Genomic DNA, 18,311 nt, shown 5'->3' with positions numbered 1-18,311 from the left:
TAATCATCTGATTTGAAGACCCTGATTTTCTGATTCAATTCAAAATTCTTTTCAGAGTGTCCCATGCCACAGGCTTGCGGACTCAAAGCACCAAGAAGTCTGCTGCTTCTGCCATTTCCCTAAGAAAAGGGGATCCGAAGGTAAACCACCAGCGGGGCGCCGGGGTGGCTCAGTCGGTTGGGCGTCTGACTCTGAGTTTCGGCTCAGGTCATGATCTCAGGGTCGTGAGATTGGGCCCTGTGTTGGGCTCTGTGCTCAGCACAGCTTCTGCCCAAGATTCTCTTCCTCTCTCTCCTCCTGCTCCCCCGCTCACTCTCTCTCAAGTAAAAATCTTTACAGTAACAACAAAACACCACCAAGTATTGGCTGTGAAACAACTTGCTATCAAAGCCACACGTTTAGGGGTTATTTCTGTCTCCTTCCCAAAGAAGCACTAAGGCCTGGAATATAAAACAGGCTAAATAGGTCTCAAGGCCTTGCCCAACAAAAACTGGGTAATTATTTCATGTACTTACCAGAGAGAAACAAAGCTGAGTTTTCTGTTTTGACTAAGTTTTTAGTAATAATTCGTAAAGTAACAGACTACACAGCCGGGCCCCATGTGTACGATCTGCCCATGCGGTTCCAAGGTCACACCTGATAGAGGCCTTAACTGACAGCCAACAAAGCAGCCGCCTCTAAGCCCTCGAGCAGCCGTGGCCCAGCCAGCCAAGCGGCCTCATCTCCCGCTCTCAGAGACTGGACTCTGCTGTCCTTGATCCTCCTCTCAGAGGTCTCCCCAACACACCATGGCTCCTGCCACGCTCCACCCTTGGAAACTCAAATCCCAGTTCTGAACAGCACAGCTCCCAACAAAATTCCAGGACCACCTATTTCACAGTAACAAATAGGAACTCACAGAACTCAGTGGTATCAAAAACAGAGGAGAATCCACAACAGCTGATCGCAACGTGGATTAAGGAAAGACGGTCAACCAGCCCGATGTGGAGCCCATGGCTTCAGAATTTTAAATGTAGTTTTTACTACAACTCCTTTCAACACTGCCGAGAGGTAGAACACCCATATTTTATGGGTGAGGAAAAGTTTCTGGCTCAGACTCCACTTCTGGTACTCACTGCAAAGGCTGCCCCGCGATCCTGCATTATACGCTTACGCACTGCACTGACGCAACCAATCATTAGCGCCGGTAAACCAGTAAACTGATTCAGTGTGTGCCTCACAGGCATGGCTGAGTCAGTACTTGGACCACCTTCTCCTCCCCGCCCCCACCCACACATTTGCAGAAAATCCAGCAAATGCCTGGCACAGAGTAACTCCCAGAGCTATCCGCACCCACTTGAACACTTTCAATTAAGAGGGAAATATTTCTAGTAAATTGGCCTACGCAGGGCAATTATAATTAAAACAGCATCCTCTTAGGGGAGAAAGCCCCTCGGGTACAGCTTTAGAGGTTGAAACTAACCATCAAAGTGGAAGAAGTGATTGTGTTGGTTCAGGCGAGGTCGGCCTTCGGCGGCTGCCACAGGCACCAAATTCTCATCCAAGTTGTCTCCTTGCTGGTCCTCCCGGACCCGGTTATTGTCGGCAATATTGAGAGACATTCTGCATGTTGGGCAGGAGGTGTCTTGTTCTAGCCAGGAACGAAGGCAGGAGCTACCAAAAAGTCCAGAAGAAGATATCCTTAGCATATTTTGTGAGAATTCACCAGAAGCACTCTGAATGTAGCAAATGTGTTGCGATTTTTGCTTCTATTTACCGATAGTGAGATTTAAATATAGAGAAATGTTTGCTGACATTACCTTTTCACTGATATACTTCTAAGCGTGTTCTGCTGTGAACATTAATTCATCAACATACATGGTCACCTAGCCAGCTCCTGGTCATGACCCTTCGCAAATAAGATCCCATCACATGGCCCACCATCTTCCTTTCCAACTCCATTCAACTATTTCAGAATCCATGTGGCTGAATCACCCTGGCCACCTGTGAATCTGAATCTTCTACAGAATTTGATCAGTTCTCTCTACTTCAGCTACCCACGAACATGGTCATAACCTTGGCTTTCTCTTCAAACTCTTGACTTCAAACATCTCACTCTAACTAAAGGTCCTCTCCCTCCAGCTTACCCTGAGCCCCTTATCTGCTGAAAGCACCCTCCCATGATGACACCACTTTCTTATTAAGTATCACAACCCCTCATGCCCTCACTCTCCTCTTTACCTCGCTTACCTACAACCACTCCCGTACGCCCACCACCTCAGCTTCTCCAACCTTCTACTATTTGTACTCTGCTTTCCCAATGAGGCCGGACACTTCTTTCGCGCTCTCTCTCAGGAAATGACAATGTCCTAACTATGCCAGACCCAATAACTATTTGGGCTGTCCATTAACGGGAAGTGAACTAACAAAACCAAGGTTGGATGAAATATCTCTAAGGTTCCTTCCTATTTTATAATAATACATTAACTTTCTTCTAAGATTTCAAGAAGCCTTCCCATCCCATAACATGTTATCTTTTCTCTAAGAATTCAAGGAGGGACTGAATAAAAAGTGCTCACCTCCTCTGTGTCTTTTTAGTATCTGGGAACATGGGCACATATCACATTAGGAAGGAGAGCCTCACCCCAAAGCAATGACCCCCTGGCAACCTGTCAGTACTTAGGTATCAAAATTGTCGCCAAGGCCAAGACAGAGCTACTTCTTACCACTGTGCACCAGAAGAGTTTATAACAAAAATGTGACCAAAACACGAGTGTCTACAGCCAATTCTATCACATTTGAACAAAGTTCCTGTTTGTGACCATTTAGTCAAATAAATGATTATATTTTTTAAAAGCTCATTTCCCTTCCTCATAAGGGAAGTCGATGATTAATTAATTAAAGTCTGTTTCCCTAATGAACACCCTTAAATCACACCACCAGTAAAATTAGCCTTGTGTGGGACTACAGAAGTATGTTAAGATCCTAGGCACCCTCCAATAATGCTACACTGTGACACACTTTTCATCAGCAAACCTAATTTTATTTTGTATTCTGCAAAACCCTCCCACATCAAATATAATAGCCTGAAAACTTCAAGGTGAGAACCACCAGATACAGTGACCTTAGAAATAAAATGCTAGAGTTCCCCAGCCAAAGAAACCAACCTCAGAGAAAAACGGATATTTTTCTCTGTGACTATACTCATACCCTATTGAAAGAGTATTTATCCCCTTTCTAAGTATGACACTTCAATGTAATAAAATAGTCACTGGATTCTGAAATCTTGTAAAGACATCTTCTATGAAAACAAATTATCTAGCTACACAATCTCCTGGCATCGAGACATTTAGTTTTATCATAAATTAAAATGCATTTGCCCTTGATTACTGGAGTGTAAGTCCTGACAGCCGGCTTTTCTCTTTTAGCACAAGTGCCTGCATTCTTCGATGGCCAAGGTACTCACCTCCAGGATGACACTCTCAGATAAATACACTGCCAGCCACACGACTAACTGAGGAGCCAGCAACCCCCTCAGTTTGTTTCAGAGATCTTGATTGATTTCGGTAACTGACCAAGTAAGGTAGGCTATATTTTCTCTTCCTGTGCTTTAAACTCCTATTCTTACATTTTAAACATTTTTTTAAGGATTTATTTATTTTAGAGAGAGGGAATGGGTGAGTGGGGTGGGGAGAGCAAAGGGAGATGGAGAGAAGCAGCCTCCCTGCTGAGCTCAGAGCCCCGACACAGGGCTCGATTCCACAACTCTGAGATTAGGACCTAAGCAAAAATCCAAAGTTGGATGCTTAACTGACTGAGCCACTCAAGTGCCCTCTATTCTTATGTTTTATTTATTTTATTTTTTTTAAGATTTTTATTTATTTATTGACAGAGAAAGAGATCACAAGTAGGCAGAGAGGGAGGCAGAGAGAGAGGGGGGAGCAGGCTCCCGCTGAGCAGAGAGCCCGATGCAGGACTCAATCCCAGGACCCCGAGATCATGACCTGAGCCAAAGGCAGAGGCTTTAACCCACTGAGCCACCCAGGCGCCCCTATTCTTATGTTTTAAATTCACCAATAGTGAGCCCACAAAACCCTGGGCTTCCATCCTCCACCCTGATAAAAGCAGAACCCGAGGCCTACACTTTCACCCTACTGATAACCTCACTGTGCAGCCCCAGGTGTTCCATGTGCTTTCCAAGACCTGGGATGTAGAAACCCTTTTTCCCCAAACTTTCCTGATGGTTATTGCTAATGGTATCTTGCAGTCATAATAAGAACTACAGGGGCCAGTGCAGCCCCAATACTGATTACTAATAAGCTGAGACCAGCACAAAACAACTATCATCCCACAATCCCATTCCCATTTTATTAACCAAAGCTTCAATGTAAGGCAAACCAAGAGGTCCTATTAATGTTTGAAAACATTCTCCTGAAAGAAGTCAGTCACAAAAGGTAGGATTCCTTTATATGAACTGTCGGAACAGGCAAATTCATAGACAGAAAGCGGATTAGTGGTTGCCTGGTGATGGAGGAGGAGGAAATGGGGACTAATGAGTGTGGGATGTCATGCTGTGATGATGGAAACTGTTTTCGAAACTACTAAGAAGTGGTAGCCGCACAACACTGCATGCCCTAAATGCCACTGAACTGTAGACTTTAAGACGGTTCATTGTTAGGTGAATTTTGCCTTCATCAAAGAAGGAATCGTAAACTTAATCTAATCATGTACTTTATTTGGAGAAATGCTGCGTGAATTCTCTGGTCTTCCAACCTCAACCAGCACTATACATGCAGTTACCCAGCCACAAAGCCAGGAGAATTCCTGATTCCTCTTCTAGACCTCATTCCCAGAGCCAATTCAGCACCACGTGCCTCCGTTCCTCCGATCTGCCCATGTCTCCCCAAGCCCCTTCCAGCACGTAGCCCAAGCTACTCTCAACACACGCCTGAATCACTGCAACCCTTACTAACCAGTCCTCCTGCTCTTCTCAAGCTGCAAATCTGATCCCCAACGCCTCCTACAGCCCTTCAATGACTTCTCCCTTTTCCACCGGCCCTCAAGCCCCTGCAGGTCTAGCTCCTGCCTGCTTCTCCTGCTTTAGCAAATGCCACTCCCTTCGTAGGTTCTAAGTCCTGGTCACACCAGTTCTCTTCCAGTTCCTTCCACACACCCCATTCCCTCCTGCTAGAAGATCACTCTCCTTTTGCTGACTCAACTCCCGCTCATCACCAGGAGTCACTCCTCCAGGCTTGAGTCAGATTCCTTTGCTGCAAGTTCTCAGAAACCATGTTCCTTTCCTTTGGAGTACTTAGCTCCATTTATACATACACGTTCAGAAATGTGCCTGGCTGATTTCTGTTCCTCTCCTCCATTAAGCTACAAGCAGCAGGAAAGCAAAGACCGTATCTGCGGTTTCTGTTTTAGCCCCAGACTCCAACAGAACACCCAATATATAAAAAATTTTATCAACATATGTGTTCTCCATAAATGGACCCACAACTATATGGTCAACTAATCTTCGACAAAGCAGGAAAAGAATATCCAGTGGAAAAGACGACAGTCTCTTCAACAAATGGTGTCGGGAAAACTGGACAGCAATATGCAAAAGAATGAAACTGGACCACTTTCTTACACCATACACAAAAATAAATCCAAAAATGGATGAAAGACGGAAATGTGAGACAGGAAACCATCAAAATCCTAGAGGAGAACAGAGGCAGCAGCCTCTTTCACCTCAGCTATAGTAACTTCTTCCTGAAACATCACTGGAGGCAAGGGAAACAAAAGCAAAAATGAACTACTGGGCCTTCATCAAGATACAAAGCTTCTGCACAGCGAAGGAAATAATCACGAAACTAAAAGGCAGCCTACGGGGGTGCCTGGGTGGCTCAGTGGGTTAAGCCTCTGCCTTGGGCTCAGGTCATGATCTCAGGGTCCTGGGATCGAGCCCCACATCAGGCTCTCTGCTCAGTGGGGAACCTGCTCCCCCCGCCTCTGCCTGCCTCTCCGCCTACTTGTGATCTCTCTCTCTCTCTGTCAAATAAATAAATAAAATCTTTAATAAAAAAATTTTTTTTAAAATAAAAGGCAGCCTACATGAATGGGAGAAGATATTTGTAAATGACATATCTGATAAAGGGTTAGTACCAAAATCTATTAAGAACTTATCAAATTCAACACCTAAGAAAGAAGTAACCCAGTTAAGAAACGGGCAGAAGACAGGAACCGACATTTTTCCAAAGACGACATCCAGATGGCTAAAACACACATGAAAAGATTCTCAACATCACTCATCATCAGGGAAATGAAAATCAAAACCACACTGAGATACCACCTCATAACCTGTGAGAATGGCTAAAATTAACAACACAAGGAACAACAGATGTTGGCAAGGATGTGGAGGAAGGGGCAACCCTCTTGCACTGTCGGTGGGAACGCAAACGGGTGCAGCCACTCCGGAGGGCAGTTTGGAGGTTCTTCAAAAAGTTCAAAACAGAACTATTATATAATCCAGCAATTGAATTACTACCCAAAGGACACAAAAACACAGATCTGAAGGGGCACATGCGGCCCAATGTTTACAGCAGCATTATCAACAAGAGCCCAGACTATGGAGCGAGCCCAAATGTCCATCAGCTGATGAAGGGATAAAGAAGATGTGGTATATATATGTAATGGAATATACTCTGCCATCCAAAATGAAATCTTGCCATTTGCAATGATGTGGATGGAACTATTATGCTAAGTGAAATAAGTCAGAGAAAGAGAAATACCATATGATCTCACTCATGTGGAGCTTAAGAAAGAAAACATGAACATATGGGAGGGGGAAAAAGAAAAAAAAGGAGAGAGAAACGAACCATAAGAGACTCTTAACGACAGAAAACAAACTGAGGGCTAATAGAGGAAGGCAGGTGGCGGGGTGGACATTAAGGAGTCCACTTGTGATGAGCACTGGGTGTGTATGTAAGTAATGAATAACTGAATTCTGCTCCTGAAACCAATATGGCACTGTATAGTAACCAAAATTTAAATTTAAAAAAGTATTTAAATTTGGGACGCCTGGGTGGCTCAGTTGGTTAAGCAGCTGCCTTCGGCTCAGGTCATGATCCCAGCGTCCTGGGATCGAGTCCCACATCGGGCTCCTTGCTTGGCAGCGAGCCTGCTTCTCCCTCTGCCTCTGCCTGCCACTCTGTCTGCCTGTGCTCACTCTCGCTTCTCTCTCTATGACAAATAAATAAATAAAATCTTTTAAAAAAAAAAAAAGTATTTAAATTTAAAAAATTAAAATTAAAATAAAATATACGTGTTTAGCTACTGATGCTCAAGCTCCAAAGCCCTTCTACTATTAAGAAAAGGAGAAGAAAATTGTAGAAGAAAAACAATTGGGGAATATAATATGAGAAGAGGAAGATTAAAGATATAAAGATGAAAATTTTCTCAATGTGCAAAAATGATCACAGATGCAAAAGGCAAAAAATAGCTCAGAGGTACCTCATCATCAAAAAAACATCCAAACCAGGGCGCCTGGGTGGCTCAGTTAGTTAAGCATCTGACTTCAGCTCAGGTCATGATCTGAGGGTCCTGGAATCAAGTGTCTGTTTCTCCCTCTCCTTCTGCCCCTCCCCCTGCTCATGCTCTCTCTCAAAAAAAAAAAAAAAAAAAAGATTTTCTGAAAATGCTGTTTTGGTCTCCCTGATAACATCATCAGTTTTTCTGGACTGTTCAGCGGCCCTGGCCCAATCCCCAACTCAACCCACCTCCCTGGCATGTTGTTTTTCTGTTGCTTTTATGCATGTGCAAAACAGAAAATTATAGTCTCTTGTCCCAGTGAGTGCATAGACTGTTTGAAAGCAAGGATTCCCCCCGCCCCTTTCTTTTAAATCTTGCAGGCATATCTGTACTACTTCAGGGTTTAACTTGACAAGGAATATGAAGACAGCGGACCCAGAAATGAAGATGGCAGGCTGTGAGTGGGGAACAGTCCTGCCATATAGAGAAGAGGCTGAGGGATGGAGGAGGACAGCCCAAAGCTTCCCACAGCACTCCCTGCCAGCCCTACAGCCAGTATGAGGTATTGTCCCCCCTCCCTTGCTAGGAGTGGTCTGGAGCATGGGCCCAAAAAGCATCCTCACGCCCTGGACAGAACACCAGTCCCTACTTATGGAAAAGATGTCCACAGGGCAGTTTCCTCGCGGCCTGCATGGAGTCCCAGCAGATGGCACAGTCGTCATTGTTGACAGCCAGCTCCTCGGGAGTTGCGACTGCAAACCTGTAAAAGAGACGCAGCCAGCAGACCCCCTCTGTCAATTCCCCACACGTACACTGGGTGCCCCGTCACAAACTTTGCCCTCTAACAACAGTTACAAAGGAAACTGGTTCAAACATTTCCAACCATCAGAAACATTACACCTGCTTTCTCTTCGTAGCCCATCAAAGAGTTAGAAATGTATACACAGAAACGAACTCTGTCTTAACAACAGCTGTTAGTTCCTTCAACATAACACATTAGCTAAAAATGACTTGAGGGAACATTTTTGGGCAAACCAGAAGAGTTAAGACCTACCCCTAGAGAGACAAACTGTTCTCCCAGACACTTAAAGGGTACCCATTCATCTCACAGCAGCAGGTTGGCAAGGAAGTCCCTCCTTTGGCGAGCTTAAGAGTGTGTATGTGTGTAAACATGCATGGGGAAGGAATAAGTGAGACCTACTTCATAAAACAGATCACAGAAGCCCAAGGAAGCTTCCACTTAAGGACAATGATGATAAAAATAATGGCATAATAAGAACTACCTAGAATTTACTGAGCAGCTATTACATACCCACACTGTTCTAAGCATGTAACCTGCATTACCCCACTGACTCCTCCCAGCAGTTCCAGGACAAAGGCTCTGCTATCATCCCTAGAGGGGAAGCAACTGAGGCACAGAGATCTCACTAAGGTGCCCCCAAATCACAAAGTAAAGCCTCACGTAGGTGAGGATTCACACCAGGCAGTCCATCTCCAGAGCTTTCACTTATCCTCTTCACCCTTCTGTTAACAGCTAACAAGAGTGGTTCTCGGATCACCTGGGATCGGTTATTATGGAAGGTCTACAATGAGTGCAGTTGGGCCACACCGGTGCGTGCTCGCTCACCTGGCCTCCATATTGCCAACCACACGTAAGTAGTTCTTGTGCCGGCGGATTCGACGCTGCACTTCGTGGAACAGGTAACGCAGCTGCATGAAGATGACCAGGCTGGCCATGGATAACCAGATGTTGCCAAATAACTTCACGGGAAGGAAGGAAAATCAAACACACAACAAAAATGAATGGAGGGGCCCCTGGGTGGCTCAGTGGGTTAAAGCCTCTGCCTTCGGCCCAGGTCATGATCTCAGGGTCCTGGGATCAAGCCCCGCATCGGGCTCTCTGCTCAGCGGGGAGCCTGCATCCTCCTCTCTCTCTGCCTGCCTCTCTGCCTGCTTGTGATCTCTCTCTGTCAACTAAATAAATAAAATCTTAAAAAAAAAAAAAAAAGAATGGAAACTTGCTAGTGACAAAGGTGAGGTAGGCAACAGAAGCTCTCATCGGTTAAGGGCGAGCTGGAACAAGGTTTCACCAAGCAAATGCAGGTATTTCATCTCACTGCCATAACCAATGTACACACTCTTTAGCCTCGACACTCCATCACCAGCTATATTTTCTCAGGAATTAATCAGAAATTTAAAAACTTTTTATACACAAAAACATCCGTCCATGCGATTTTAAAAAAGAAAACCAGGAAATGAGCAAAATGCCCCGTAGGGAAACAGTCCAGTTGTAAATTCATATAATGTAACAGTATATAGTCATTAGTTATATTTATTATAAAACAAAGTTATATATTAATATTACACTACATTTATGTATAACATTTGTAAAAGATTGATTATACGGGAAAATATCCAAGTGAAAAAAGCCAGATAAAACTATCTTAAAAAACTAGCATGTGACAAAAAATCACGTAAAGATGTGAAAATAGCAAACAACGGAATACAATCTAAATATCCACTATGAGGGTTGGTTAATTAAATCATCATACATCTATATAATGGAATTCTTATCCTGAAGGCATTACAATGGTTCAGAAGAACTGTGGCTAACACAGGACAATACGGATAACACATTAGCTTAAAAAAAAAGAAAAGAAAGAAAGAAAGAAAGAAAAAGCAAAACTGAACTGTTTGCCGAAAATACAATCTCAATTTATGACTGTATGTATTTGAATATAAAAAGCAGCAATAAATACAATAAAATGTTAAGTTATCCCCAGGCATTTAGGAGAGCTTTTTAAACAAAAGCTAATTTTTTTGGTTTTCTTTTCTTTTTTTTTTTTAAAGATTTTATTTATTTATTTGTCAGAGAAGGAGAGAGAGAGAGAGAGAGCACACAGGCAGAGGCAGAGGGATAAGCAGGCTTCCTGCTGAGCAAAGAGCCTGATGTGGGACTCGATCCCAGGACACTGGGATCATGACCTGAGCCGGAGGCAGCTGCTTAACCAACTGAGCCACCCAGGCGTCCCTTTTTTTGTTTTCTTTTAAGATTTTATTTATTTATTTGACAGAGACAGATCACAGGTAGGCAGAGAGGCAGGCAGAGAGAGAGGGAGAAGCAGGCTTCCTGCTGAGCAAAGAGCCTGATGTGGGACTCGATCCCAGGACACTGAGATCATGACCTGTGCTGAAGGCAGAGGCTTAACCCACTGAGCCAGCCAGGCACCCCAAAGCTAATTTTTTTTTTTAAGTATGTTTTCAGTTATTTTCAAAAAGCAGACTTAGAAATGTCCTGTGTCTAACAGTCATTTTTTAAAAGATTTAGGAAAATAAACAAATAAATTCATTTGAGAGGGAAGGGGCATGGGGAGAGGGAAAGGGAGTTTTAAGCCAACTCCACGCAGAGCGAAGAGCCTGACTTGGGGCTCAATCTCCTGACCTGAGCCAAAACCAAGAGTCAGACACTTAACTGACTGCACCTCCCAGGAGCCCCTAACCCAGTGATTTTTAAGTGCAATTTACTAGGCTTATAATATAAATCAACTGCCCACCGAATACATTGACTCTTACCATTATTAGATCACTGAAGTGCTAACCATGGAAGCAGATTTTCAACACTGTAATTTCTTACACAGCAAAATAAAATATAAACAATGAAGTAAGAGAAATTAAGTACCCAATGCCTTCTTTCAAATTATAAAGTGGAAAATGTACGAATCCATGAAGTAGCTAACACTATGAGACTTCCCACTAACCCCTACAAAATAATGGCTACGTATCAGCAGCCACAGAAACTAGGCAAGGCATACAGAATCCCCTTAATTTCATGGTAGAAGAATGACCAGTGTATGGGTCAGCGGAGTTCACAGAGTGTCGGAGGACAGCAAACTCCTCCTCAAGCTGGGCTCCAGCCGAAGCGCACACTATTCTACACCCAGCTGCAAAAAGACATAGGGACACAGCTGCGTCTGTTTTGAGAGATTTTACGCAGCTTACCCATAAACGTTTCATTTTTCATGGACTAACCAGCATTCCTGATTCTAAAACACTTAGCTCTTTGTTAGAGCTCCTTCTGCAGAAGCTTACCAACATGTGAATATGGTGCATGAGGTCCAGGGACAAGAGAGTGAGCTCCATGACAAAATCTGTGTAATAGACATAGGTTCCTTTCCCTTCCCACGTCCCTTCATGGTTGAGATCCCAGAGGTGAATTACATAGCTGCAGTGAACAGAGAAAAATCATTTTAGCCATTTACTATTACAGTTTAATCTGGCTTAAACATGATGCAGTACAGTCACATTTTTATAGATTTTATATATGTGACACTTAAAACCGACTTTATGAGTAGACCTAATCACCTCCCTCCCAAATTTCTACTCACCGTAAAATCACATGAGCAGTCCTCACTGTCACAAGAAGAGACTATAAAGAAAGATGTAGTTCTTCTTTAGTAAAATCTGGAATTGCTCAGGCCAAACTTAACTTTTACAAAAAGATAAAAGGCAAGCATTTCTCAGTTCAATTAAACACAGGTTATTCAAGAGGGGGAGACGGTGGCGGGGGGACGGGATGAATGCAGTCAGAAGGTACAAACTTCCAGTCACAAGATAAATCAGGACTGAGGATATAACATCCAACATAATGACTAGAGTTAACACTGCTGTGGCACATCTGAAAGCTGTGGAGAGGGCAGATCCTGGAAGTTCTCATCACAAGAAGAAAACCCTTTTCTTTCTTTTTCTGTATCTCTAATGAGATGATGGATGTTAAGGAAGCTTACTGTGATAATCACTTCACAATCTATGTCAGTTAATCGTTAGGCTGTATACCTTAAACTTATACAATGCTGTGTGTCAATTATATCACAACAAAACTGAAAGCAAAAAAAGCAGGCTGTTCAAGCTTACCAACTATTTTTGATCTGCTTCAAATTTCCATGGGATGGTTTCATGACCTAGAAACCAACTTTCATTGGGCCTTCTTCTATTAACATTGACTGATTACACCTGACCATCTCCTGGGGCTGCCTTCTACAATCTTGAGGTTTATTCTAGTAGTTTGATGTTCACTTCTATTTTATACACCAGAAAGTCCCCATCATTGATTATCTCAAAGGGTGTTTGAATACTTGGTGATCCCATACCCAAAGTATAGTTCAGGTCCCCCAATCCAAGACGAGTACCTGCTCTCTACATAATGCTTTGTCCACTCCCCTTGCCCACACAAAAGCAAAAAGAATGAAGAATAAACTAAGACCTTCGTGGTATTTTATACTATAAATAGAAATTGATATTCTAAAAAATTCCTCTTAAAATACCAGACTAGAACTATTACATTGTTTGAGAATTGAAAATCCCAATTTATAAACGGAAAATATTTTACATAGAGAAACACTATAAATATAAAAATATGATTATGTTTAAAATATATAATCTGTAACATTATTATCTTAAAACAATCAATAGTAATGAGCTAAACAAAATATGTATGTAGTATGATCCAATAGGCCTAATTTAAATATCTTTATTTATACCTTTTCCAAAATTTGGCTTAATATTAATAAAAGTAAAAAGCAGGAAAGCCAGACTATCATGAAAATGGTGATTTATTATAAAATATATCTAAAGCACACTAATAAAAAAAAATTAGTGCAAAAAATTTTTAAGATTTTTTAAAAGAGATACACACATACAGACAGTATTCAGTTAGAACTGTGAATGTTTTACTAAGTACTTAAATGTTCCTTTCCTAATTTTACTTACACTACTACATCTTATTCTGAAATCAATGCTATTAGGCAAAATTTCAAAAAAATTTAAATTTTAAAAAATAACCCCTTATCCCCAACGTGGGGCTCAAACTCACGACCCCCAGATCAAGAGTCACACACTCAACTGACCCAGCCAGGCACCCCAATAAATTTTAACCCCCTTCTAATAAATTCCCAAATAGTAGTTCAAACTTCGTGTTTTGATATTAACTAATTAACTTTAATAATCTATTATTTTTTTCGCTTAAGAGTAGCAATTATGGTAAAGATTAAAAAATATTTTGCCTTTGGCTGGAGGAAAAAAGCAAAGATAGCAATTGAATATAAGGACATACAAAAAAATTTTTATTTCTATTGAATGAAAATTAGTATTTTCAGAAAGGTTTAAAAAATAAATTTTATATACACATGAATATCTCAGATTAGTCTTCCAAAATAAAGACTAGAACTTACATATTTATATTATCCTAAACAATCTTAATTTATACCTATCGAAAAAACCCAATTTTTGGATTGTGCCGTTGCTCAATCTGAACCTTAAATAATTCACTGCACCCTCTAACCAGTTTCCCCATTTATGAACAGGAATAATCAAATGAGTCAAAACACATCAGATATTAAGCATACACTAAGCACTACACAAATGTTGGCAAAAATAATTACCTTTACCATGTTGCAGCAAGGATTACAGGAAATCATACATGTTCCCCTTCAATACCCGTACCCAACACAAAAGCAAGGAATTCAAAATATGCTTGTTACAACAAAAGACCGACTATCTCTCAGTCACCGCATGCGTGAATTGCAAATCTATAGGAGCAGGATCAGAACGAAAGCCCGCGTCCACATCTCACCTCCGCTGCCATGAAGGCCAGTGTGTGCATTCCATGGGTGTAGCCTGTGACACAACAGACGACTGCTAATCCACAGCAAGAAAGCAGCATTGCGATCAACAGAGACAGAACTCGCCCGTGGCTACTCATGGGTGTGGTGGGAGAAAAGGAAAGCTGAAATGGTACAAAACAGGACAAGGAAGTTCATTCTTCTTCACAGCAGTGTTAAGCTTCCCTGAGAAACTCGAGGTTAGTCTTGGTGTCTGTGCTCAGGAACCTGGGCTTAGCAGCACTGCCCAATGCCAAGCACAGACCAGCATCCCACTGCCAGATGGTTAAAACTGTCCAACCAACCTAAACATGAGCACGAGCTAATTATTTAGAGATCTTTATCACTTATTTTACAGACTATGAACAACATACACCATATTTTCATCTCAAATTCTCCAGGATCCTCCGCCTACCAGTGGGATGATAAGCCTCTCTCCAAGCAATTTTCCAAACGTATGTAGTTCTCTCAACACTCAACAGCACTCCAGACCGCACCATGTTCTGTTGTTTCTTTCTCAATCCTGCTCTCCCCCTCCTCCGGAAAATTCACTTGGGAGCGTATTCCTACCGTGTTTAGGGCTGGGACAGTGGAAATGTCATCCAGGTGCGGAGCGCCCCCTATCACAATGTCCCAATGACAGTATACAAGGAGAGGCAAGGGGGGGCGGGGGCAGAGGCTCAGGGCTGGGAAGTCTGAGCAGGATGGTGGAAGTAACAAACCCGTTAGGGAGGTTGGACAAGTAACAAACCCGTGAGGGAGGTTGGGCGCTAGTGCTCTTGACCCCTGGATGGCTTTGGACTGAGATGAACTCACACAGAGGTGCAGGGACCTCCTGTGTCCGAGGACCAGGTGAAACAAGGAGTAAATGAGGCCCCGGAGTGGTGTAACTGAGCGGTGTCCCGGGGCACTGAAGGGCAAGAGGTTCCCCCCCCACCCCACCCCACCCCCGCCCCAACAGCTCTGATCTGAAGCCAAGATGCAGATCTCGTACCCACACAGAGAAGGATTCACTTCTCTCAGGACCCAGGGAGGCAAGAGGGCTAATTCAGTCCTTGCCCACGGTGGAAACAATGTAAAACAATGTAAGCTAGTCCAAAAGAAAGCTCCAAGAATCAGAGGGGGAAAAATGGAAGGAGACTGGAACAGAAAGTACCTGGAAGACAGTAGCTTTTATTCCGTTTATACACTAAGCTTTCCTCCTGCTGTGATGGGAACAGTCTGTGAGAGTGAACTGACCCCACTAGGGCTGTAACACAGTCTGCTAGTGCGGCGGGGGGGGGGGGGGGGGGGGGGGGGGGGGGGGACGACCTCAGGCGCAGACACCGATCCTGCATTCTTTGGCTGCTGTAGGAAGTGCCTCAAGAAACAGCCGGCGGCTACCTGATCTAGGAGCCTTGCCCTGGAGACCTACCCAGTACGTGCCCGTTATGGCTCCTTCATCTTACACAATTCAAACCTGGCAAACGTGTGACTAAGCAAGCAAAGAGCTCTGGCTGAAAACTCACATATTCAAATCGGTCCTTGCAGAGCTGAACCATCAGATGTAGAAATACAAGTCCAGCAAACCAGAGGCACCACATGACCACCTCTTCCACCGTCTGCACATTCAGCACACCAAAAATGAAAATGAACTTGTAGAAAATAAAATTCCAGAACTTGTCTTTGAGGTGCTGAAAAGACAAATATTTATAAAGGTTAGTACTATTTCATCTAACCTATTTAAGAGACGTTAACACAACAAAAACTGGCTGCCCTGGAGAAAATATATCCTATATTCAGCTTTCTAACATTTGTTCACAAGACAGCAGAAGGTAGGAAAAAAAATAAACTCTCTAAAGAATAAAGGTAAGGCCCCTAGAAAGTCATGTGTAGACTCTGGGTTGTAACCCTCAGTCAGTTATAAAGTTTTAGCCATCAAAAGGAGAGTGATATTCGTCTAGTACCCTGCATATTAAGAATAATACAAATACTACCAACACAAAATTTTTTAAATGGTGAAGGTTACAAGTGTCATTTTTAATACTTCTGCTCTTTGGATTCACAAACAATAGAAAAGATTAGGCTTGTTCTTGTTAAACATCCTTCAGATTACAAAATACCATATGTTCATTCATCAGTCTATACTCGGTAAGAAAAGTTAAACAAAAATGATGCCTTGGCATTTTTATGCATTTCTCTTGTCTTCTTCCTAATGTGCAAACCTTAATTTGCACACTGCTTTATTTCACTTCTCATATTGTGAGAACCTAACCAGTTGTCAGTGAATAATCCGTGAATATACCATTTTAGTGGTTACAGATGGACAATGCAATTGTTTTTGTCTCCATTTCGGAAAATGTTGTAATGAATATCTTGGCCAGAGTTTCAGCATTATGGAATCAAAGGTTATGAATGTTTTTATGGTTTCTAATAAGTACCACCCACCTGGTTTCCAAAGAAGTTGGATAAATGTACTCTCCCAGGGGCGGTGGAAGAGTACTCTGTCTATATGGAGGACATCTGGTTTTTAAAATTAAGGTCAAGGAGGGGGAGTCTAGCCCCTAAAACACACTACTGAGCCATCTGTGGGAAGGGTGGGAACTGAGCAAAGAGGTAAGAATGAAACAGGACTCCTAAGTATATTCTCAGAAATCGTTCTGAACCGTAAGAGATGTCTCACAAATTCAAACAATTAAAACAGAAAAAAAGCAAAACTGAATAGAAACAGAAATAACTGAACCTAAATGTGTAACAAATGAAGGACTACTGAAAGATAAGATTATTATTTTGGGCACTTCTACGCACTATACTGACTGTACATCGTTTGCACAAAGAACAAAGGGAGCTAAGAACCTTTGGTGAACGCCTGCTTCCAGATCTAGGACAGGTGAAGTACAAGGTGAACGCAGGACATCTTGTGCTTAGGTTTTGAACCTTCAGCCCACCATGTATTTGCTATGAGACTTGCGATGAGTCACTTAACGTTCCCATGTTTCAGTCTCCCCACCTATAAGGTGGGCCTCCTGAGCCTGGTGTCCCCTCCCAGAACCACCGGGGAGACCGACTAGGCTCCTATACATACGGTGCTGGGACATGCGCCATAGCAGGCATGACATGCCCGAAAAAAGAAAATTCCTTGCTCTAAACCTCCACAGAACAGTCTCTTTTTTTATCCCGCTTTCAGCGTTCAGTGTCTCTACCTCCAGCGAGACTTTATTTCTTGAACTTCTCTGAATCACCGACAGAGCAAACCCATGTCAATTCTGCAGAGTTCTAGCTCAAACCAGTGTTTGATAAATGCCTCCGGATGACACGCATCAGAAAAAAAGTCATCATGGTGGCGAGCACAGCAGAATGTCTAGAGAGCTGTGAATCACCGTGGTGGAAAGCTGAAGAGAAGGTATCGCTGTGTCTCAGCTATACTCAAATAACAAGCTTTAAATAAATAAATAAGATAAAGATGTGATCTGGACCGAAAAACTCGCAGTAGAATCACAGATGGGCCCGTTACCTCTAGAGATGGTAAAAATCTCTGCAATGCTCCAGGGTAATATGTTCTGAAAATTTTGAACAGATACTTACCATTTCAGGAAAATGAAACCAGTAGATGGAGGCCCACTGGTGCCAGATCAGTCCACCCACGAGGAGATGGCCTGCCTAGCCAGACCAATGTCTGGCCTGCAAGCCAGAAGATTTTCTTCACAAAGAAAGAAGCATCAAAAGGGGCTTTTGATTCCTACCCCAAAATGACCTCCCATGGATGCTACACCTGGGAGACACGTGGAGTTGATATTTTGGAGAAAGTGCTGAATATTCACCAGCAAAAACTCTCTGGGAGAACAAACAGTCCTGCTCATAACAGTCCTGCATCCAAGGACTCAACCGCACACTAACCTCGGTTAAGCTCAGAACTAGGACCTCAGCTGATCTGGTAACAGGGGACCTGGGTAGAAAGGGTAGGTAAGGAGCGAGGCCAATAGAAGTTCAAGGTAGCAGGTCCCTGTGTCTCATCGCTGAGATAAGAAAAAGTGAAATCTAGTTCTGTTTGTATGTTGTTGTTTTAAGGCCAGTTCTAAATTCTTACTTGTAGATACACCATTCTACATTCCACGCTAAAACCTTTGGGCGCCTGCCAGTCTGTACAGCATGCTTGTGGCACCTTCTTCATTAAAAGCATGT

General features: G+C 42.8%; 1 protein-coding gene across 1 annotated transcript in view; it reads right to left on the bottom strand.

Moving 5' to 3' along the window:
• AMFR (autocrine motility factor receptor) overlaps positions 1-18,311 on the bottom strand; it is a 41,533-nt gene that overhangs the window by 11,735 nt on the left and 11,487 nt on the right. Inside the window, exons 3-9 of the mRNA XM_047711029.1 lie at positions 15,659-15,823; positions 14,123-14,275; positions 11,880-11,920; positions 11,584-11,716; positions 9,122-9,255; positions 8,144-8,254; positions 1,463-1,653 (exon numbers count right to left, since the gene is read on the bottom strand). Of these exons, the coding sequence (XP_047566985.1) occupies positions 1,463-1,653; positions 8,144-8,254; positions 9,122-9,255; positions 11,584-11,716; positions 11,880-11,920; positions 14,123-14,275; positions 15,659-15,823 (928 nt within the window). The remainder of the gene's footprint in view (positions 1-1,462; positions 1,654-8,143; positions 8,255-9,121; positions 9,256-11,583; positions 11,717-11,879; positions 11,921-14,122; positions 14,276-15,658; positions 15,824-18,311) is intronic.

Source organism: Lutra lutra, chromosome 17, assembly GCF_902655055.1.
Source record: "Lutra lutra chromosome 17, mLutLut1.2, whole genome shotgun sequence".
Lineage (NCBI taxonomy): Eukaryota > Metazoa > Chordata > Mammalia > Carnivora > Mustelidae > Lutra > Lutra lutra.
Note: the sequence above shows the minus strand (reverse complement) of the source record. Positions and strands in the feature narration are given on the sequence as shown.